This window comes from Triturus cristatus, chromosome 12, assembly GCF_964204655.1.
Source record: "Triturus cristatus chromosome 12, aTriCri1.1, whole genome shotgun sequence".
In the NCBI taxonomy this organism is placed as follows: Eukaryota; Metazoa; Chordata; class Amphibia; order Caudata; family Salamandridae; genus Triturus; species Triturus cristatus.
The window spans coordinates 819,993,925-820,018,232 of record NC_140595.1 but is presented as its reverse complement, the minus strand read 5'-3'; the positions used below and the strand labels follow the sequence as shown (position 1 = coordinate 820,018,232).

Below are 24,308 nucleotides of genomic sequence, written 5' to 3'. Positions count from 1 at the left end.
CGAAATTACTGAACTAGAGGGTGACCTGGGGAGTGGGGTGACGGATGCCGCACTACATGTTCTACACCTTAAGCAGGCGGCCTATAGGGCCCTCGTCACGGAGGCGGCCAGGGGCCTCAGTAGAGAGCAACAGGGGCGACTGTATGATGTGGGTGATAAGGCTGGTAAATTGATTGCGTGGTTGGATAAAAAGGAGAGAGCGAGTCGTGTGGTCCCGCTGATTGAGAGAATGGATGGTGTACGTGTCACCGAGCCAGAAGACATTGTCTCTTGCTTCGCGGATTATTTCCGCGAGGTGTATTCCCCGGTTTCTCCCTGCTCGGAGGAGGATTCCCATGCCCTGCTTCGGGATATCGCGCTGCCCTCCCTTTCGGTGGAGGACAGGGAGTTGTTGGATGCTGCTCCCACCTCGGACGAACTTGCCCTCGCCATACGCTCGGTCGCATCTGGCAAGGCCATGGGCCCAAACGGCATCCCTATCGAGTTGTATAAGCTGCGACCGGATGTACTGGCACCCCACCTCCGCGCGATGTTCCTGGCGGCCCACTCGCGGGGCTCCCTCCCGCCGGACCAGCGTCTGGCTACAATCGTGGTGATCCACAAGGAGGGGAGACCCCGAGAACGGGTTACATCCTATAGGCCTATCTCGCTCTTGAATGCGGAGCCCAAAATCCTCGCCAAGGTGCTCGCCAACCGGCTGGTCGGCGTGGTGGGCGATCTGGTCCACCAAGACCAGTCCGGCTTTATACCCCATCGCAACACGGCCCTTAATCTGCGGCGCTTGCACGGGGTGCTCGCGCGTGTTCCGTTTGTGCGGGAGCCGGCCATCTTGGCGTCCTTAGACGCCACCATGGCGTTTGATACGCTCGAATGGCCATACATTTGGGCGATGCTGGCGAAATTTGGATTTGGACCGGGATTCATCAGCTGGGTCAAATTGTTGTATTCGGGCCCATTGGCGCAGGTGGTAGTGAATGGACGAGTCTCGGCTCCATTCGCGCTGGGACGGGGCACGCGACAGGGTTGCCCCTTGTCGCCGCTCCTGTTTGCACTGGCCTTGGAACCCCTGGCGGAGTGGCTGCGGTGGCACCCTTCCATCCGTGGTCTCCGTTGGACCCCCGAGTATGAGGACCGCGTGTCCCTATACGCCGACGATATCCTTTTGTACCTCGCCTCCCCGCGTAAATCACTGATTGTCCTGGTTGATGTTTTGCGCTCATTCGGCCGCAACTCAGGCCTTGTCATCAACTGGGCTAAATCATGTGTGTATGTGCTTTCCGGGGAGGCTCCCGTCCTCCCGCGGGACTGTCCGATCCAGATTGCCTCTCAGGGGTTTCGGTACCTGGGTATCTATATTACTCTGGACCCGGAGGCCCGCTACGAGCGGAATTTGCTTCCCCCCCTCCAGCGCTTGAAGGAGGACGTCGCGCGCTGGCGGCGCCTGCCGCTTTCGCCGCTCGGCCGGGCGGCATTGTTTAAGATGATGTCGTTGCCACGCTTCCTGTACGCTCTCCAGAACACTATGGACTTGGTCCCGGCGCGCTACTTCCGTGAGGTGGAGAGTCTACAGCGCCGCCTGTTCTGGGACGGGAGGCCGCGTATTGCCCTGGCGAAGTTGACGCTCCCATGGTACGACGGGGGGATTGCCCTCCCGGATATTAAACGGTATTACTGGGCCTCCCAGCTAGCTGCAATTAATCATGCCTCTACGGGCCCGCCTTAAACCCGGCATTTGAAATGGACAAGATGCTCCTGCCCGGTGGCGACTACAATCGAGCGCTCTACTCTGGCGCGCCCGACCCCCGCCTGACGGGACCTACGCGTGTCATGGTGCGAGTATGGCACGCGGCTAACGCAGCTATGGGGTGGAAGGACCGTTTGACCCGGGCGTCACCGCTATATGCGTCTGAGAGGTTGGGCTCCCTGTGGACCTCGAAGGGCTTCGAGAAGTGGGACACGATAGGCATCAGTAAAGTGGGGGATCTCTGGACGAGGGGGGGATTTAAAACATTCGAGACGCTGCAGACGGAGTTTCAGCTGCAGGGCAGTGAATACTTTCGGTACTTGCAGGTCCGTCACGCACTGGGCTCCGTCTTCCCAGACGACGCCTCTATTCCGGAGTCCTCCCCCCTGGAGGATAGAGTGCTGGATGGCCACGTTCCGGACAGCACGATCTCCCTTATTTACAAAAAATTGATTAATGACCGCTCGGGCTTGCTGACTGGCCTCCGCGAGGCTTGGGTTGCCGATGGGCTGGAGTTGGACGACGAGGACTGGATTTCCGCGGTGGCCTCTCCGAAGGAGGTGGCCATACCGGCTCACCTTCGCTTCGTCCAGCTAAAGATCCTCCACCGGGTTTACATGACGGGGCCAAGGCTTCTGCGTATGGGCTATGCTGAGGATGGGCTGTGTAAGCGTGGGTGTGGTGCTTTGGCGACTTTTTTGCATATTCTGTGGGAATGCCCGACGGTGGAGCGATTCTGGCGTGGTGTGCATGAGGTCCTGCGAGTGGTTACGCGTGTCGCGCTGTTGCCTGAAGCGAGGAGATGCTTGCTGAATGTGTGGGAACCAACTGATTACTCGGTTCCGCAGACGCGATGGGTGACTCTGGGATATATGATAGCTAAGCGTGACGTCGCGCGGCTGTGGGGATCCCAGAGGCCCCCGGCGGTGTCGGCCTGGAAAGAACACATGGATTGGTGCATGTTCCGAGAAAAGGTGGTGTATGTGGCGAGGGGTAAGCCTGGGGCGTGGGTGAAAGTATGGGGCCCCTGGAACGCCTACCGTGGGGGTATCTGCGAGCCACCACTGCTGCCTGCTGCCTCACCAGCTCCGTCCCCCTAGTTGACCCCCTCCCCCAGCCCCGGGCACAGGGTTCCCCCAGTCCTTGATCTGGTCCCCTTCCCCTCTTTAGATTCCTGTGGATGGTTGGGGTCCCCCATTTGAGGAGCACGTGCTGTTACTTTCGATTGCGGGTTGCCTTGCGGGTGTGGTTTTTTGTGTTGTTGTGTTCGTATAAAATGAAACCGTATTGTGGGCTCAGAGTCATGTGGCCAACGTCTTGATACCTCCTGATTTGCTTCTCTGCAACGCCAAGTGCCTTTTTGTACGTATGTTATATGCTCCTGCCATTCTAGCGGCCGGCCGGAAGGTTGTAGGCCCATACTTGTATATATTTGAGATTGCAATAAACGGTTTCAAACAAAAAAAAAAAAAAAAAAAAAACCAAATTCTGGGTATTTCATATAATGTGAAATATAGAAATTACGCACATTTCAATAGCATAATTAAAATTTCTCCCATGCCTAAATCCTACCTTTCACCTAACTTATCTAGGGCCAGCTGTACTAAGAGTTGACTAAGTAAAAGCCGTCACAAATCATGCACCGACTTTTACAGAAGTGTTTTTGATTTTGTGAATCGACCTATGTATTAATAGGTTCTCAAAATCAACATTCATAGTGGGTCTGCAATCTGTCCTACCTCATTCATATGCATTAAGTGTAGGAGAGTGCCCTTTTTGACATGGTCACCCCCACTTTTTACTGAAAGTGCACTGGATCTGTGCTAACCAGGCCCCCGGTGCCAGTGCTCTTTCCCTTCAAACAAGTAAAATGTTCAGTTGTAACCCAGTTGGCAAGGACTTTAGTATCCCTGTAAGTCCCTAGTAAATGGTACTCCTGGTACCTAGGGCATGGGTACTAAAGAGGGTCTTTAAGGGCTGCAGCGTGTATCATGCCACCGTAAGGGATCCACACACAAATTGAATGCAGACTGCCATTGCAGGCTACACAAAATAGTGCAAACCATTTTCGACAACACAACAAAACCCACTCCCTGTGTGCCATGCCCAAAGAGACTGCATATACCAAGTGTAAGTCACCCATACGGCATGTCTTACCGCCCTAAGGCAAGATGCATTATATTATAAGTGAGGGCATATCTGCATGAGCAGATGTGCCCCTGTGATGCCCAGTTCCATTGTTCCGTTGCGAGTGTTCATGCAGCCATTTCAAAACCATGTGCTGGTCACTGGTCATCACAAGTGACCCAGCTACATATTGGCTGCACTGAAAATTATGGTGTGTGGTATCAAACACCTTCTCTTAATAAATCCACACTGATGCCATTGTTAGATTACGACATGCACCCAGAGGACACCTTAGATGTACCTCTTGAAACCTATCAGTCTTTTAGTGTGCTGGCTGAGTGGACTCTTCCAGCCTGCCACCACAGACAAGTGTCTGACCCCCTCCTCGGGAGAGCAAATGCTCTCAGAGGCTAGGAACACTGCCTTCTCCGGAGGAAGGTGATCACACCTCCCCCAGCAGAATGGCTAGTGGAATAGCTTACCCAGGCCAGAGGCTTCAAAGCCTCTATCATCTTTGATATGCAAACCCGGCTTCCTCCAGACCAGTAGAAGGCCACTCCTTGTCCTGGGGCCGGGCAGGGAAGAAAATTAGCTAGCCCGCAGGCATGTCGCGCTATCAGGCTAGGTACTCCCGTAAAGTGGGCCACCTGAAGTGAACACTGAAAGAAAGGTTTCACCATCTTGTTTTTGGTGAAACTAGGAACTCTGGGTCAGGTTTATGCCCACTCTCCCCAGGACGTGAAAATATGGGGTGTAGTCACCTTAGGGGTACATTCCTCTTAATGCCCCTAACTTCAGCATTTAAATGGACCCCTGACACCAGGAACTCTGATTCACCTACCTGGGACCAGAAGAAGGTAAATAAGAGCTAGAAACGCAAGCACTGTGGACCAGGACCGAGATTGATGCCAAACCCTGCCTGGCTGCTGCTCTCCCAACAATGGCAAGAAACGACTCATCCTGCAACTGCACAGCTTCCCCAAACCCCTGGAAGCCTGCCCAGTACTTTGCCAACCAAGCAGCATCTCTCTTAAGATGGAGGAGCCATCTCCTTGCATCTGCAGACACCGACTGCATTTGCCCAGTTCACTGTCTTGCTGACCATCTGGTCCGCTGAGGGAACAACTCGCCAGGAGGAGGTCATAGAGAGTCCAGGAGGTGAGCCCCATCGCTTCACCAAGTCTTGAGACGCTGAGCCTCATCAGAGCTTCCCTGCACCAATACCCCGGGTACAGGAGCTCCTGCAAGCACCAAGGCTTATTCTGTGTCCAGCCCAGACACCACCGATGCCAACACCGACCTGCCTACGAGGGACGTCAGGATCTCAAAGGTCCTCACTGAGAGTGGCCCTGCAGTCTTGTTTTCCGCTCCTCTCCAAGTCACGGAAACCAAATGAGAGTCTCAGACTTGAGCAACCTACAGGACAAAACCCCTCTGCACCAGAGGCCCCTGGGTCCACGTAAACAGACTTTGTCTTCGTGCTCCAGAGACCCTCAAGAGCTGAACCGCCCTTTGGGTTCTGCCGGACTGGTCCCCCAGTCCCCACTTGCAGCCATCCCTTTTGCAGGTACTTTTCGATTGACTTTACCGGGTAGCGCTTGAGGCCACTAATGCGACCAGCACCTCTGCACCCAGACACACCAGGGTCGCTCAAAATGAACTGCTGGTGGTTTCTTGGACCTTGGCCCCTAAGCACTTAAGTTCAGGAGAAGAACCCTGGAAACCGTTTGCAAGTATTTCTATGCAGTGAATGTTTCCCCCATTGGATAACATTACCGCGTTCGAGGATCATACCTCAAAAACCTTTGACTATTTTATATTTCTACTAAAATTTCTATCTCTGAAAGTACTTACCTGATCCAGATGATCTTGGTGTCTAAAATTATATAAATATCTGTGTTATTTTTCTAAATCGGTCTGTTATTTTTCTAAATTGGTCTAGAGTTTCTTCTTGAGTGAGTGTCTCATTTATTGACTGTGTGTACAACAAATGCTCAACACTCCCCTTTGATAAGCCTACCCTGCTTGCCCACGCTACCACTAGAAGAGCACTTGGGATTTTTAAAGGAAGCCCCTGTGAACCAATAAAGGTGGTCTGGACATTTTGCATGGAGTACTCGTACATTTGGTACACTACATAAATATGCAGCTCTCTACATAAGGTAAGTTACTAATTCCGATTCTGATCCATAAATCAATGAAAATCCTTTCTCTGTGTTCTTGTTCCTCTTCCCCCTTTTGTTCAAGAAATGTTTTTGCTTTCAGAAATGTATTATATGTTATGCTGAAGTAACTACGATACGCATTGTTTCTACCCAAGGGAACCATTGTTCTTTATACATAGGTATGGAAGCTGGCGCTGTGGGGCAAATATTAATGTCCACCATGCTGCTGCGAAGAGCTCTGTACAGCAGTACTGAGGAAAGGAGGCTTGGCTGCTCCCCCTGTAGGAGATGGGGCAATACCCCAGAAACCTTACTGTTGCCAACGTCAGACGAGGAGAAGGTAGTCTTCTCTGTGAGCTGACACTATGGCAATGTTTGTGGACCAGTCAACTGGCTCTAGTGCGTGCACTCCAGTCTAGAGATCACTTGCTTCACAACAGACGAGCGTCCAAGACCACGTCGCTTCTCCGCTGTCCAGTCTGAACCCTGAAGGTCAGATCTCGACTCCCTAGGAGTCTCTTTCTAACATTTTCTCTATCAGGAAATAACCTTACTGCAAAAGGCACCTCTGGAAAAAAGGAAGGGAGAGCTCATCAAACCACCAGATCACATTTGGCTCCAAGTCTGTCCAAGGTGTGTTCTGCTGATCCCAGAACTGCTTGCACCCAAAGCCAGTGCTTGTGTCAGCTTTGGGCCATCAGAGCTGCACCGCTGCCTGCAGAGCTGCACCAGTGCCTGCTCACTGCATGCATTGGGCCATCAGAGGTGCACCACCGCCTGCTAGCTGCATGCATTGGGCCATCAGGTCTGCACCACCACCTGCTAGCTGCATGCGATGGGCATCAGAGCTGCACCACCGCCTGCTCGCTGCATGCAATGGGCCATCAGAGCTGCACCACCGCCTGCTCGCTGCATGCAATGGGCCATCAGAGCTGCACCATCGCCTGCACGCTTCATGCAATGGGCCTTCAGAGCTCCACCACCGCCTGCTCATTGCATGCATTGGGCCATCAGAGCTGCACCACTGCCTGCTCGCTGCATGCATTGGGCCATCAGAGCTGCACCACTGCCTGCTCACTGCATGCTTTGGGCCATCAGAGCTGCACCACTTACCTGCTCGCTGCATGCGTTGGGCCATCAGGTCTGCACCACTGCCTGCTCGCTGCATGCATTGGGCCATCAGAGGTGCACCACTGCCTGCTCGATGCATGCATTGGGACATCAGAGCTGCACCACTGCCTGCTCGCTGCATGCATTGGGCCATCAGAGCTGCACCACTGCCTGCTCACTGCTGCAGTGGGCCATCGGAGCTGCACCACTGCCTGCTCACCGCATGCATTGGGCCATCAGAGCTGCACCACTGCCTGCTCGCTGCATGCTTTGGGCCATCAGAGCTGCACCACCGCCTGCTCGCTGCATGCATTGGGCCATCAGAGCTGGCCCACCGCCTGCTCACTGCATGCATTGGGCCATCAGAGCTGCACCACCGCCTGCTCACTGCATGCATTGGGCCATCAGAGCTGCACCACCGCCTGCTCAATGCATGCATTGGGCCATCAAAGCTGCACCACCGCCTGCTCACTGCATGCATTGAGCCATTAGAGCGGCACCACCGCCTGCACGCTGCATGCATTGGGCCATCAGAGCTGCACCACCGCCTGCTCGCTGCATGCAATGGGCCATCAGAGCTGCACCACCGCCTGCTCACTGCATGCATTGGGCCATCAGAGCTGCACCACCGCCTGCTCGCTGCATGCTTTGGGCCATCAGAGCTACAGCACTGCCTGCTCACTGCATCCTTTGGGCCATCAGAGCTGCACCACCGCCTGCTCACTGCATGCAGATAACTGTTGGTCCCATCGCTCTGTCCTTCCGAATAGCCAAGAAATGCGGTTTGCTGGACTTAGGGGGCTCGGTGTCCTTCCCCTGGCTACGTGCCACCCACATGAAAGAGGCAGACACAGAGTCACTGTCCTGCAGAACTGCACAACTTTCTGATATTTTAAACTAAACAGGAAAAAAACACTTTGCATGGCCCTTCTCACTTGGCCTCTCCCACAAATTGTGTTCTAGACTACCCCATTAGAGAACATCAGTAATCAAATCCCTGTCAACCTTGTCTAGCGATGTTTGAAGATAGGGATTTACACCAAAACCCGTGGATAGTTGCATGGTGAATGTATGACATTGTTCTGCATTCTGTCCATCAACTGTTGTTTTTGCATTAGTCATCCCGAGTGGGACGGGTATACCCAGACGTGGGTCCCGTGCTCTCCATGCCACTGGAATCAAGCTATCCTGGCTGAAGAGGGGTGAAACCCCGAAACCGGTCCTAGGATGCTTGTTTCCAGTCCAGGGAGGACCTGGCTTGGCAGTTCGGGATGGACTGTTCCCATGAGGCACAGGGTCAAGACTGATTTGCATATGGCTGAGTTCAAACTGGAATGGCATGGTGAGCAAAAAAACGATGGATTTAGGCCCAGATCTCTGTACTGGGGTGAATGTATGACATTGTTCTGCATACTGTCCATCAACTGTTGTTTTTGCAACGCACACGCATCACCCATGGACCGGCACTTGATGCAAAGTAACACAAAGCGGCGCATAGCGCATCTTTGTGTTATAATGGATTCTTTTCCAATGCAGACCCTAAGGGATTTCCCTCTACAGGACTCTGAAGAAAGGCCTGATACCAGACTCTACAGGACTCTTAGGGAGGGGTCTCTACATAAGTCAGAGGAGGGGGCTCTACAAGACTCGGGGGAGAGAACTCTACAGAACTCTGAGTGAACACTCTTGTTCTCTGCACTAAAATCCATTAGAAGCTGTCTTGTTTGAAGAAGAACTTTCACAAGTGTGCTTCCATACATTTTGATTCCTCCACTAACATCCTTCTGAGTTCCGGTTTCCTTGTGACGTCACACGGAGCACACTCACCTCCGTGAAGGAGAACTCGACAGCGGGCACACCTCCAAAGGCGGTGAAGGGATAGGCGCCACTATCGATGGTCAATGGGCGAAGCCTAAAGGGGAAAGATAGAACAAGAGATTCACTGATTGGACACTGGAGACAACGAATGTGACGTGTGCTTGCAGTGTGCATGGAGTTCACTCACAGGCAGCAGGACACACTCTGTCCGCCCAACAACCACTCAAGACACATTCTGGTCGCCCAACCCTCTCACCATTGGACCAAAAATATCAATTCCAGTGCCCAGGAGAGGGGACACCAAATGTATATGGGGCATCAGTGGTACAAACTGAGGGCTATTAATATAGAGCAATATAGACTAAAAGGTACTGGAGTGAACAATGGAGAACTATTATCCATGAAACACGATTAGCTGAGAATAAGGCGCTTTAGTGTTGACAGTGGAGCACTGTTAATTTAGCACAAGAGCAAACAGTAATAACAATTGAGTGCTGGTAGCAATACCTTATTTACCTAGATTTAATGACAACGTTTGTTCACAATGGAGCACGATTAATATAGAATCACGCTGCAGCCCGGAGACCCCTATGTTACCTATAGTAGAGAGTGACCTCCTGGCCACAGATGAAGCTGACGACTGCCTCCTTGTATTGCTGGACCTCTCCTCTGCCTTCGACACATTCAACCCTCCCTCCCTCGTAGACACCCTGGAGTCTCAGATGGGATTCACCGACAATGTCCCTTACTGGATTAGCTTTTACCTTTCCATCTAACACAAGTTTGTTCACATGGGAACCTCCAGGTCCAAATAACACCTAACCCCAGCAGAGTCCCCCGGGTTCCATGCTGCCACTTGGACTCACTCTGGACACCAACCTCACCCTTAAGGAACACAAGCTAGTAGCAGCTCTCTCTTCTAAAGAAAGGGAAACCCTTTCTGCCAGAAAGACCTGCTGTTCAAGCCCTTGCACTCTTACATCTGGATGGTGATAGCGCCCTGCTCAATGGCTTCCCAGTCTCCACATCAGCACCTCTTCAGATCATCCCATAGGCCACAGCAAATCCCATCCACCACCTGAAGAAACATGATCACTTCGCCCCCATCCTGATAGAACTCCATTGGTTCCCCTTTCTGGCCTGCATTATCTTCAAAACCAGCTGCTTCATTTATAAAGCCATCACAGCCAGCATCTGCGGTTATCTTGCAGACAAGCTCACCACCTCTGGTGCTTCAAGGCACAGCAGCAACCGAGACACCATCCGACTGCAGACCAAGAAGAGTTAAAAAAAAAACCCCAGGCGGCTTTTTCCATCTATGCAGCCAGCATCTTGAACAACATCCCTGTATCCATCAGGGCTGCCCCAACGCTGCCCCAATTTAAGAAAGAGTCCAAGACTCCCTCTTTAAAGAACACCACATGACATTGCATTAACCGTCCACAACCCAGCTATCTCTGTCACTCGTTGACTTTATGCTTTTCTTTGATTCTCCGCTGCCTTTCGGCTAGGTTTGTGTTATAGAAATACCATATACAATTGCACCTATATACATCAAATAAACTCAGAACATAGAATGGGGGCATCAGTGTTGACAATGGAACACAATTAATAAAGAACAAGGGACTTTAGAAATAGGACAGTTACACAGGGCACTAGTGATAACAATTAAGCACTGTTAACAACAGAACACCAATGATAAGGAAATCCGGGCAGTAGGATTGACAATCGAACACTTAATAAAGAACAAAGGGGCATATTATCAAGAGATGTATCGCCGCTTTTTCGGCGCATAGCGCCGACAAAGCCGCGATTTTATTATCGCACAATTTACAAGGACTTGCTACCGTGCAGTAGTGCGAGTTTCCTTGCCATAACAGCCGTTTTTTCCCCCACTTTGCAGGTCAGTGATAGACATCGCTAATGACACACAAAGTGGGCGTACCTTAGAAACACTACATGACAAACCCTTGCTACCACAGCTTCGCATTATTTACAACGCTGCACCGGTTCCGCCAAGCGATGTCAAAAGTAGCGCTAAGGCCCCTTTTTCGGAGGTATTTAACTCCTGCTAATAATCTGATTTAACCATAATATGAATGGGAGGTGGATTGGAAGGTTAAGTCCACATCTCCCGATTACCAAGCATTTCATTAGCGTAGTTCCCATATCACTGGATTACGTACGCTAATGATGCTTATCGCTGTCTATCGCAGGATTTTACATCGCATGTGAGAAAAGTGTTGCTAATACAACGCTAACAGGGCGATGTAATCCGGCAATAGATGGTGATGGTTAAAAACGCGCTACGCGCGTTCTGCGATAATTATCGAGGGTTATTGTTAATATGCCCCAAAGGACTTTAGAAATAGTACTATTAATAACTGAACAGTTACACGGGGCATTAGTGATAACAACGGAGCACTATTAACAGCGGGCACTAATAATGTGGAACTCTGAGCAGTGGGATTGACAATCAAATTATATTAATATATTAAATATATATTAATATATACAAATATTAACATAGAACAAGGGACTTTAGAAATAGTAATATTACTAATAGAACAGTTACATGGGGCATTAGTGATAACAACGGAGCACTATTAAAAATGTTCACTAATGGCACTAATAATATGAAACTCTGGGCAGTAGTGTTGACAAAAAAACACTATTAATATAGAAGAAGGGACTTCGGAAATAGTGCTGTAATACGGGACTCTGGGCAGTAAAGCTGACAATCAAACACTATTAATATAGAAGAAGGGACTTTGGAAATAGTGCTGTAATACGGAACTCTGGGCAGTAGTGTGTTGACAATCAAACACTATTAATATAGACGAAGGGACTTTGGAAATAGTGCTGTAATACGGAACTCTGGGCAGTAGTGTTGACAAAAAACCCCACTATTATTATAGAAGAAGGGACTTTAGAAATAGTGCTGTAATACGGAACTCTGGGCAGTAGTGCTGACAATCAAACACTATTAATATAGAAGAAGGGACTTTAGAAATAGTGCTGTAATACGGAACTCTGGGCAGTAGTGCTGACAATCAAACACTATTAATATAGAAGAAGGGACTTTAGAAATAGTGCTGTAATACGGAACTCTGGGCAATAGTGTTGACAATCAAACACTATTAATATAGAAGAAGGGACTTTAGAAATAGTGCTGTAATACGGAACTCTGGGCAGTAGTGCTGACAATCAAACACTATTAATATAGAAGAAGGGACTTTAGAAATAGTGCTGTAATACGGAACTCTGGGCAGTAGTGTTGACAATCAAACACTATTAATATAGAAGAAGGGACTTTAGAAATAGTGCTGTAACACGGAACTCTTGGCAGTAGCGCTGACAAACAAACAATATTAATATAGAAGAAGGGACTTTAGAAATAGTGCTGTAATACGGAACTCTGGGCAGTAGTGCTGACGATCAAACACTATTAATATAGAAGAAGGGACTTTAGAAATAGTGCTGTAATACGGAACTCTGGGCAGTAGTGTTGACAATCAAACACTATTAATATAGAAGGAGGGACTTTAGAAATAGTGCTGTAATACGGAACTCTGGGCAGTAGTGCTGACAATGGAACACTGTTAATAGAGAACAAGGAGCTCTAGTGATAAGAGTGGAGCGCTTTTAATTATGAAGCACTATTAGCACACAAGGGGTAATATTGTTGACAGTGCAAAGTTATCAACAATACAGCATCATTACCTTTAGAACTGCAGCCTTTTTTAAAACAATTACAAGTATAGCGAATTTCGTGCAGAGAATTTGGGCGGCAATAATTACAGAATGTCTACATGAAATTGCTGTAAATTTGAATTTGAGCCCACAGATTGGGTGATAACAGTGGATTAAGGGACATGATCAATTATGGAGCATTATTAAATAACAAGTGGTATTTGTAACAAAATGGAGCTCTAATAACATAGAACCAGGGGCATTTATGTCAACAGTGAACCACTATTAATAATGTAGCACTTAACCTAGAGCAAGAGGCATCGGTCATAAGAAGGGGCACCAGGAGAAATAAAACACTAATGTCATTGAACAAGTGCTATCAGTAGTACCAATGGTGCATTCTTAACATAGAACAAGAGGCAGTAATGTTAACAGCAGAGCACTGTTAACTATGAAGCACCATTACTAGTGGACAAGAACAGTAATATTAACAATGAGAGCTATTCACGATAGAGCACTGCTGATATAGAACAAGTTACAATAGTGATAACAATGGTGCACAGTTCCCAATGGTGCACTGTTACTGAAGGATAAGGGGCATTAATGTTAACTATGAAGCACTATTACTAGTGGACAAGAACAGTAATGTTAACAATGAGAGCTATTCACAATGGAGCACTGCTGATATAGAACAAGTTACATCAGTGATAACTATGGTGCACAGTTCCCAATGGTGCACTGTTACTGAAGGATAAGGGGCATTAATGTTAACAGTGGAGCACTATTACTATTGGACAAGGACAGTAATGTTAACAATGAGAGCTATTCACGATAGAGCACTGCTGATATAGAACAAGTTACATCAGTGATAACTATGGTGCACAGTTCCCAATGGTGCACTGTTACTGAAGGATAAGGGGCATTAATGTTAACAGTGGAGCACTATTACTATTGGACAAGAACAGTAATGTTAACAATGAGAGCTATTCACGATAGAGCACTGCTGATATAGAACAAGTTACATCAGTGATAACTATGGTGCACAGTTCCCAATGGTGCACTGTTACTGAAGGATAAGGGGCATTAATGTTAACTATGAAGCACTATTACTAGTGGACAAGAACAGTAATGTTAACAATGAGAGCTATTCACAATGGAGCACTGCTGATATAGAACAAGTTACATCAGTGATAACTATGGTGCACAGTTCCCAATGGTGCACTGTTACTGAAGGATAAGGGGCATTAATGTTAACAGTGGAGCACTATTACTATTGGACAAGAACAGTAATGTTAACAATGAGAGCTATTCACGATAGAGCACTGCTGATATAGAACAAGTTACATCAGTGATAACTATGGTGCACAGTTCCCAATGGTGCACTGTTACTGAAGGATAAGGGGCATTAATGTTAACAGTGGAGCACTATTACTATTGGACAAGAACAGTAATGTTAACAATGAGAGCTATTCACGATAGAGCACTGCTGATATAGAACAAGTTACATCAGTGATAACTATGGTGCACAGTTCCCAATGGTGCACTGTTACTGAAGGATAAGGGGCATTAATGTTAACAGTGGAGCACTATTACTATTGGACAAGAACAGTAATGTTAACAATGAGAGCTATTCACGATAGAGCACTGCTGATATAGAACAAGTTACATCAGTGATAACTATGGTGCACAGTTCCCAATGGTGCACTGTTACTGAAGGATAAGGGGCATTAATGTTAACAGTGGCGCACTATTACTATTGGACAAGAACAGTAATGTTAACAATGAGAGCTATTCACGATAGAGCACTGCTGATATACAACAAGTTACATCAGTGATAACTATGGTGCACAGTTCCCAATGGTGCACTGTTACTGAAGGATAAGGGGCATTAATGTTAACAGTGGAGCACTATTAATGTACTACAACAAAGGGCATTAGTGGTAATACATTAGCACTGTTATTACCAGTGGGGCGCTATTCAGATAGGGGAGGATATATTTATGGTAACAGTGGATCACTATTAATAAAGAAGCACTATTAGTGTAGTACACAGTGTATTCGTATTAACAATGCACACTATTAATATAGAACAATTAGCAATAATGTTAACAGTGGAGAACAATAGAACACTAATAATTTAGAATAAGAGATGTTAATGATAACAATAAAGCACTATTAACAATAGAGCACCATTATTGTAGAACAAGGTGTATTAGTGTCAACAAGGGAGAATTATTAACTACTGAGAAGTACTAATATAGAACAAGGGTCCTTCTTATTAACAAATCAGTAGTAATATAAACCGAAGTAGTTGAAATATTAGAGCACTATTAATATAGAGCAGGTTACATTAGTGTTAACTATGGTGCAAAGTTCACAATGGTGCACTGTTACTATAGGATAAGAGATATTAATGTTGTTAACAGTGGCACACTATTAACAACCGAGCACTATTAATGTACAACAAGGGGCATTAGTGGAAATAGATTAGCACTATTATTAACAATGGGGCATTTCTCATATAGGAGAGGAGGTGCTAATATAGTACACTGCGTATTTGTATTAGCAACGTGCACTATTAGTATAGAACAGTTAGCAATAATTTAAAAGGTGGAGAATTATTAACAATAGAGCACTGCTAATATAGAAGAAGATGTTAGTGATAAAAAAGCACTATTAACAACAGGGCACTATCATTACAGAAGAAGGTGTGTTAATGTTAACAAGGGAGCATTTTTAACTACTGAGAACTACTAATATAGAGCAAGGGACGTTCTTATTAACGGATCAGTAGTAATGTATAACAAGAAGTAACAGAAATAGTAGAGCACTTTTAGTATTGAACATGTTGCACTATTGTTAACTATGGTGCAAAGTTCACAGTGGTGCACTGTTACTATAGGATAAGAGATATTAATGTTAACAGTGGCGCACTATTAACAATCGAGCACTATTAATGTACGACAACAAAGGGAATAAATAGATGAGTGTGAGAAGTTGGCCTGATATATGATGTCACTAGTTCTAGTGTACACCTTGTATCAGTCCAAACAACCCTTATGGTGATTGGTTGTAAAGTCAACCTTATAGACCAGCTATCCTAGTGGTAGCATGGACAAGAGCTGTCTTAGGCTAAACTCTGTATGGCATGTGAAGCCAGATGTTATACCATTTGCAATCCCTTGAATACCAAATGAAAGGACACCACAACAGATATATTATAAAAATAGAATGTATTTATTCTAGTCAAAATACCCTCAGCACTCTTTATGAGATTCGAGGTAAGTACAACACAGTCTTATTTAAGCATACATAAGTCACACAGGTAAGTAATACAGTTATGCCCTAGGGGCCACGCAAACCATATACTAAGTAAGTGGTATAAGAACCACTGTAACGAACACAGGTTAGGCCTAGGCCTAGGGAATCGCTGGGGCTACACTATCCTATCAGTTGCTAGGCAGTGGGAGGCCCACGGGATTCAGGTGCAGAGTGGAAACACTCACGCGTAAAGCGTTAAAGTCGATAGAAATAGTAGTATTTAGAAATTAAGAGTTTTAGGACACTTCGGAAGGAACTAGGAGTTAGAGACTTGAAAACTAGACACTTGATTAGTCAATACCCTTGTGAGCACCGGAGTACTTAAGTTACCTAGCCCACGGGCTGCGGGTGCATAGGTGTGAACGTGCGTCGGGTTTCGTCGTCGAATCCTATGGATGCCTGAAGAAAGTTGCTGACAGGCAGTCAGTGAAGAGTGTCCGGTGGATTCCAAGGATGGAATCAGGAAGGAGGATACCTGCAAGCAGAGGGGACAGAGTCTAGGTCACCAGCCAGGAGCCGGGAAGGAACCAGGAAGGAACCAGGCGATGTCGTGAAGATGCAGGTGAAGAGGTGAAGCTTGTCGCAGCAGCCACGGGTACCAGGAGGCATCGAGGACAACCAGAACCAGGAGTCGAGCTGTCCCACGAGGGCTCTTGCTGTCGGCGGCATCGATGTCGAGCTGGGACACAACAAGCCTTGGCAAGCGCAACCCACGCAGAATGAAGGATTTGCTTCTGTTGCAGACCAGGAAGATCTGAGGTGCTTCTCTTTTTCAGGGAAGCAAGGGCCAGTCTGGAGGAGCCAAACCAGCAGTGGAAAGTTAAAGGTTCGTCGTCACAAAGGCTACTAGCCAACGGGCAAGCAACCGGACAGACGCGTCGAGCAGGAAAATGCAGAAGGGCCCCACGCAGAACTCGTGGAGTGTGGGGGGCTGATCTTCGGTGCAGATTGTGCTCGGGGTTGGGGCTTCTCAATCCCCAGAGCACAACTTCGAGGATGCCTCAGAAGCTGCGCTGGAAGCAAGTCGCCAATTTTCCCAGGTAGCCGGTCCCACATCTCTCTTTGCCTCCACGGATCTCAGCTTTGCTGTGGATGTGGATCAGGGCCAGAGAAGTCTGGAAGTCAAGGCGCTGGTCGGGCTCTGCAGTCGGTTCCTCGTAGAACATTGAGCAAAGCAAACGGCAGGTCGCTTCATGGTGCCTGTTTGCACAGGGTGGTCACTCCTTGGCCACAAGGGAGATTCTTCAGTCTTCTTCCGTAGTCGAATGTCGAAGGTCCAGAGTTTCTGTTCAAGTTCAGTTTACCAGGATAATCCAAAGTCCTAGGGACTCAGCTCCCACTCTTATACTAATCTGGGGGGCTGGGTTACCTGCTAGGTCCCTCCTATGGGTGGGACCAGGGAGGGGGGTGGTTACACCCCCTTCCCTTTGTCCAGTTTCGCGCCAGGACTGGGTCTGGAGTGCCCCAGCACCGGTTTGAACTGGACTATGCATGGGACACCTTGTGTGCCCCAGGCAGTGTCTCGTTTCATTCATCCCTCCCTGCTCCAATACACTAAGGCCTGTCTAGGGTGGTGCTAGAACCTCCCAAGGCAGGAAACCTATTGTCCAAGCCTCCCTCGCTGGAAGGTCTCCCAGCAGCAGGAGGTCAGACTTGTGTCTGTGGCAGCAGCGTCCATTTTGTGACGCTGGGGCTCTGGTTAACTTTAACCGGGTAGTAGGTCTTCAACATGTCTTCTCCCTCTAGAAGGGAGGAATACTATCCTCGCCGTCAGAAATGGTGTGGGGGTAGTATTCCAAAGTGTTAGACACCTTACACGACATGTTTTGATAAAGCCAAACCATAGTTACCATAACCGCGAGGATTATAAGGCACTTTAAGAGTATATGGTAGGCGATATCATAGAACAGCTATAAGGACATGGTTCTGAAAGCTGCAGACAGGCTCAGCTCATGCTAGAGCACCATCTCACATGTTACCAAGCACTCTGCCTTCAGGATTGTTAAGGCCTGCCATAGGAGTGACTGACAGGTTACCCATGTGTCTATATATAAGGTAGGTATAGGACTACTACACCTAAGCAAGGGGTGATTACACGACCTTGCCCCAGCTGAGTGATCAGCCAGTTGTGTCATAATGGAAGGCCAGCCAGGGGTGGCATAATACATGCTGCAGCCCCTGGTAGGTCTAGGGTACACCTATTCCCTGGGTACCTAAGGTACACTCTACAGGGTCCAAAAAGGTGATCCTTACCAATTGGGTTATGCACCTAAAGTGCATAGTGAATTTAGAGAGAGAACAGCTGGGCTGTGGGTCTGATTAGCAGGCCCACAGCCCCATCTAAGTCGAAAACCAGTGAAGCAAAAGCAAAAAGTGGGGGTGAACATAGAAAGCAGACCCTACTCTCCTAAAAAGAGCACTATTCTTAACACTGGGGCGTTTCTTATATAGGAGAGAAGGTATTTATAAGAACACTGGATCACTATTAACAATGGAGCACTCAATGTAGTACATGGCGTATTAGTGTTAACAACGAGCGCTATTAGTACAGAACACTTAGCAATAATGTTAAGAGCACTAATAATATAGAACAAGAGATGGAGGTGATAACAATAAAGCACTATTCACAACAGAGCACTATTGTGATAGAACAAGGTGCATTTGTGTTAACAAGGGGGCATTATTTACTGAGAGAGCCTTGTTACCAGCAGTGCCAGTAGTAATAATGGAGCACTAGGAATGTTGAATAGTGTCTTGGTGAAAGCATTGTGTCACTGTTCGTTCAGAGTAGTAGACTTCATGAGTGCGATGGGGCGTAGTAATTCAGAGTAAGGGTTAGTAGTGATATCTACCGTACTGTTAGTGCACAACGATGGCATTCTGCCCACGAAGCATGCACCATCCCTCACAACCCCGGGCATTGGGCACTTACACATGGCTCTCCCAGTCCTCGCCTACAGGTACTACAAAGTCATAGATGCTCTGGTCACTTCTCTTCGGACTGTCCACCTGTGGGCACAAAAAGCAAGTGAAGCATCCTTCTTCCATACTGTTGAGCCCTTCCTTTACTAGCTGGCCCGTTCCTACTAGCACAGCGCTATCACAAACCTGGAAGATGCACTATTGTGCTCAAGATCACAGGTTGTGTCAGTGTGTCAATCACTAGACTAGACCTGCTGGCACTAGATGGCTACAAATCCATTTTTGTGTTTAGGCCCTAGGCACCAAACTAGGAAGTCCACTATCCTTGTATGAGTCTCTTATGCTAATCACTCCCTGTGTCTAAGCTCGGATGCCAACTCCTTGTGTCTCACTCCTTGTGTCTGGGTCTCTGTTGTCAGCTCCTTGTGTCTCACTCCCTATGTCTGAGCTCTGATGCCAACTCCTTGTGTCTCACTCCTTGTGTCTGGGTCTCTGTTGCCAGCTCCTTGTGTCTCACTCCCTTTGTTTAAGTCTCTGATGCCAACTCCTTGTGTCTCACTCCCTGTGTCTGAGCTCCGATGCCAACTCCTTGTGTCTCACTCTCTGTGTCTGAGTCTCTGATGCCAACTCCTTGTGTCTCACTCCGTGTCTGAGCCTCTGATGCCAACTCCTTGTGTGTCACTTCCTCTGTCTGAGCATCTGATGCCAACTCTTGTGTCTCACTCCCTCTGTCTGAGCATCTGATGCCAACTCCTTGCGTCTCACTTCCTGTGTCTTAGCCCCGGATATCAACTCCTTGAGTCTCAATCCCTATGTCTGGGTCACTGATGCCACCTCCTTGTGTCTCACTCCCTGTGTCTGGGTCTATGATGCCAACTCCTTGTGTCTCACCCCCTCTGTCTGAGTTTCTGATTTCAACTTGTCGTCTCTCACTCCCTGTATCTGAGACTCTGATGTCAACTCCTTGTTTCTCACTCCTTGTGTCTGAGTCTGTGATGCCAATTCTTGCCTCTCACTCTCTGTGTATAAGTCTCTGATGCCAACTCCTCGTGCCTCACTTTCTGTGTCTGAATCTCTGATGCCAACACCTTGTGTCTCACTCCCTGTGTCTCAGTCTCTGATGGCAACTTCTTGTGTCTCACTCCCTGTGTCTGAGTCTCTGATGCCAACTTCTTGTGTCTCACTCTCTGTGTCTGAGTTTCTGATTTTAACTTGTTGTCTCTCACTCCCGGAGTCTCTGATGCCAACTCCTTGTCTTTCACTCCCTGTGTCTAAGTCTCTGATGCCAACTCCTTGTGCCTCACCTTCTGTGTCTGAATCTCTGATGCCAACTCCTTGTGTCTCACTCCCCGTGTCTGAGTGTCTGGTGCCAATTTCTGGTGTATCACTCCCTATGTCGGGCTATGATGCAAGGGTCTTGTGTCTCAATCCCTGTGTTTGAGACTCTAATTGTAACTCCTTGTGTCTCACTCCCTCTGTCTGAGCATCTGATGCCAACTCCTTGCGTCTCACTTCCTGTGTCTGAGCCCCGGATATCAACTCCTTGTGTCTTACTTCCTGTTTCTATGTCTCTGATGCCAACTTCTTGCGTCTCACTTCCTGTGTCTGAATCTCTGATGCCAACTTCTTGCGTCTCACTTCCTTTGTCTGAATCTCGGATGCCAACTCCTTGTGTCTTACTTCCTGTTTCTATGTCTCTGATGCCAACTTCTTGCGTCTCACTTCCTTTGTCGGAATCTCTGATGCCAACTCCTTGTGTCTCACTCCCTGTGTCTGATTCTCTGATGCCAACTTCTTGTGTCTCACTCCCTGTGTGGGGCTATGATGCTAGCATCTTGTGTCTCACCCTGTGTTCGGAGATTCTGATTTCAATTTCTTGTGTCTCACTCTGTGTCTGAGCTCTGATGCCAACTTCTTGCGTCTCACTTCCTGTGTCTGAATCTCTGATGCCAACTTCTTGCATCTCACTTCCTTTGTCTGAATCTCTGATGCCAACTCCTTGTGTCTTACTTCCTGTGTCTAAGTCGCTGATGCCAACTCCTTGTGCCTCACTTTCTGTGTCTGAATCTCTGATGCCAACTCCTTGTGTCTCACTCTCTGTGTCTGAGTCTCTAATACCAACTTCTTGTGTCTCACTCCCTGTGTGGGGCTATTATGCTAGCGTCTTGTGTCTCACTCCCTGTGTCTGAGTCTCTGATGTCAACTCCTTGTGTCTCACTCGGTGTGTGAGCTCTGATGCCAACTTCTTGCGTCTCACTTCCTTTGTCTGAATCTCTGATGCCAACTCCTTGTGTCTTACTTCCTGTGTCTAAGTCGCTGATGCCAACTCCTTGTGCCTCACTTTCTGTGTCTGAGTCTCTAATACCAACTCCTTGTGTCTCACTCCCTGTGTCTGAGTCTCTAATACCAACTTCTTGTGTCTCAGTCCCTGTGTGGGGCTATTATGCTAGCGTCTTGTGTCTCACTCCCTGTGTCTGAGTCTCTGATGTCCACTCCTTGTGTCTCACTCTGTGTGTGAGCTCTGATGCCAACTTCTTGCGTCTCACTTCCTGTGTCTGGATCGCTGATGCCAACTCCTTGTGTCTTACTTCCTGTGTCTAAGTCTCTGATGCCATCTGCTTATGCCTCACTCTCCATGTCTTAGTCTCTGAAGTCAACTGGTCACTTCCATATGAGTGTATTTCTCTCTCTGTCTCACTCTGAATCTCTGGTGCCAGCTGCTTGCATTTGCATGAGTATATTTCGCTGTGTCTCTGATGCCAGCAGCTTGCAGCTCTGTGAGTTTATTTCTCTCTGTGTCTCGCTCACTGAGTCTACGTCTCTGATGCGGCTACTTGCTTCTACATGAGCCTGTTTCTCTCTGTGTCGGAGTCTCTGATGCCAGCTGATCGCTTCCATATGATTTTATTTATCTCCCTGTCTGAATCTCTGATGCCAGCTGGCTGTATCTTTGCGAGTATATGTTGCTGTGTCTCTGATGCCAGCTGCTTCCATCTTAAGAGTTTATTTCTGTGTCTCACTCCCCTAGCCCCAGTCTCTGAGGCCAGCAGCTTTCTTCTGTATTAGATTCTCCCTGGTCCTCTGATGGTGTCAGCTTTCTTCTTTATGGGTGTATTCGTCTTTGAGTCTCTGATGCCAGCAGCTTCTTCTGTATGAGTTTACTCCTGCCTCTCTGATGCCAGCAGCTTCTTCTGTATGAGTTTACTCCTGCCTCTCTGATGCCAGCAGCTTTCTTCTGTATGAGTTTACTTCTGCCTCTCTGATGGTGGCAGCTTTCTTCTCTATGAGTTTACTTCTGCCTCTTTGATGGTGGCAGCTTTCTTCTGTATGAGTTCACTTCTGCCTCTCTGATGGTGGCAGCTTTCTTCTGTATGAGTTTACTTCTGCCTCTCTGATGGTGGCAGCTTTCTTCCCTATGAGTTTACTTCTGCCTCTCTGATGGTGGCAGCTTTCTTCTGTATGAGTTCACTTCTGCCTCTCTGATGGTGGCAGCTTTCTTCTGTATGAGTTCACTTCTGCCTCTCTGATGGTGGCAGCTTTCTTCTGTATGAGTTTACTTCTGCCTCTCTGATGCCAGCAGCTTTCTTCTGTATGAGTTTACTTCTGCCTCTCTGATGGTGGCAGCTTTCTTCCCTATGAGTTTACTTCTGCCTCTCTGATGGTGGCAGCTTTCTTCTGTATGAGTTCACTTCTGCCTCTCTGATGGTGGCAGCTTTCTTCTGTATGAGTTTACTCCTGCCTCTCTGATGCCAGCAGCTTCTTCTGTATGAGTTTACTCCTGCCTCTCTGATGCCAGCAGCTTTCTTCTGTATGAGTTCACTTCTGCCTCTCTGATGGTGGCAGCTTTCTTCTGTATGAGTTTACTTCTGCCTCTCTGATGGTGGCAGCTTTCTTCTCTATGAGTTCACTTCTGCCTCTCTGATGGTGGCAGCTTTCTTCTGTATGAGTTTACTTCTGCCTCTCTGATGGTGGCAGCTTTCTTCTCTATGAGTTTACTTCTGCCTCTCTGATGGTGGCAGCTTTCTTCTGTATGAGTTTACTTCTGCCTCTCTGATGGTGGCAGCTTTCTTCTCTATGAGTTTACTTCTGCCTCTCTGATGGTGGCAGCTTTCTTCTGTATGAGTTTACTTCTGCCTCTCTGATGGTGGCAGCTTGCCTTTGCATGCGTTTCATAGTCTCTACTGGTCTTTCATGGTCTCCCGTTTTGTCCTGTGTTTTTTCTGCTCTTTGATGGTGTTCCCCAGTCTGCTCTGTGCTTGAAGCTCTTGCTTCTACTGACTGTGATGAATAGTTCCTGCCCCACGCTCTGCCTGTGGCCCACTGTGCCCCTTTATCTTCCCCATAGAACCCCCTTGTCCCCAATAAGTGCCTGCACTTGTTGCACCTCGAGCCGCCTCTTACCTTTGTGATGATTTCTTGGATGAGGCTCTTGAAGAGGGGACTCGCCTTGGCCCGGAACTTCTCATCTCCTGAAACATACAAGAGGGGAGAGAGGTGAGGGCCTCGAAGCCAGAGGGTTCCATGAGACACTGGGTGTGATTACCCTGCAGTGGGTCAGCCCCCGCGCCCCCCGTGTCTGACGTGTACCAGTGTCCTGCCTCTGAATGAGGTGCAGCCAGGTGCCACTCTAGCACTGGGCTCAAAGGGGTCCAGGCCTGCATGCCAGGCCACCATGAAACCTTTTGGTGGCACTGAAAGGCTCTGCATTCCCTTTATCTCATTCTGTGGCAGCCCCAAGAGAGAAACACATTTCCAAAAAGCAAGAGTCGTCTGACATCATCCTACCAAAGAGATCTGGGGTCTGATGAGCTGCCTCCAATGAGCCAAACACCACTGAAAAGTTCCTCCATTCATTTTTTTAATCGTGAAAATCCCCCTGCCCAAACACCACGCGTGACCTAGGCAAACATGGCCGAGTCAAAAACTGGAGGCCAGGAAACTCCTGTCTACCCTCTGTCTGAGCAGAGTCACACACATGAGCACATGTACAACCTGCCAGACATCACATGCACAGAATACTACCACATGCCTAACCTGCATAGAGGGCATCATTTAGAGGGTCGCCATGGGTCTCAACTGCGACCCCCTGGCTTGCCCCTTGCGACCCCTGTCACTGCCTTTTCAACCCCTGGCCTCAAATGTGGCAAACTCAGTGCCAAGAAAACAGGGGCAGCTGGGCCTTATGGACATTGGTTGGGACTCCACTTTCTTTGTTTTCTGCATTTTTTCCATTACACTAATAGGGAAATTTTTTTAATATTATTCACTAATGGTGTATTGCGGAATGGAGGACAATTAGCTGGCAGATGACACTCCCTTGCAGCTGAGATGTGTAAACAAAAATTTAAAATGTACTTTGCGCTTGTGGGTGAGAGTTGTTTATGTGGGAGACAGTGTGTGTATGTGTA

General features: G+C 48.0%; 1 protein-coding gene across 2 annotated transcripts in view; it reads right to left on the bottom strand.

Moving 5' to 3' along the window:
• The window catches only part of TFR2 (transferrin receptor 2), a 250,474-nt gene that overhangs the window by 9,692 nt on the left and 216,474 nt on the right, over nt 1-24,308 (bottom strand). For both annotated transcript variants that reach the window (XM_085638512.1, XM_085638511.1), the window contains 3 exons: nt 23,302-23,369; nt 18,911-18,987; nt 8,974-9,058 (listed from right to left, as the gene is read on the bottom strand). In XM_085638512.1, coding sequence (XP_085494638.1) covers nt 8,974-9,058; nt 18,911-18,987; nt 23,302-23,369 — 230 coding nt within the window. The remainder of the gene's footprint in view (nt 1-8,973; nt 9,059-18,910; nt 18,988-23,301; nt 23,370-24,308) is intronic.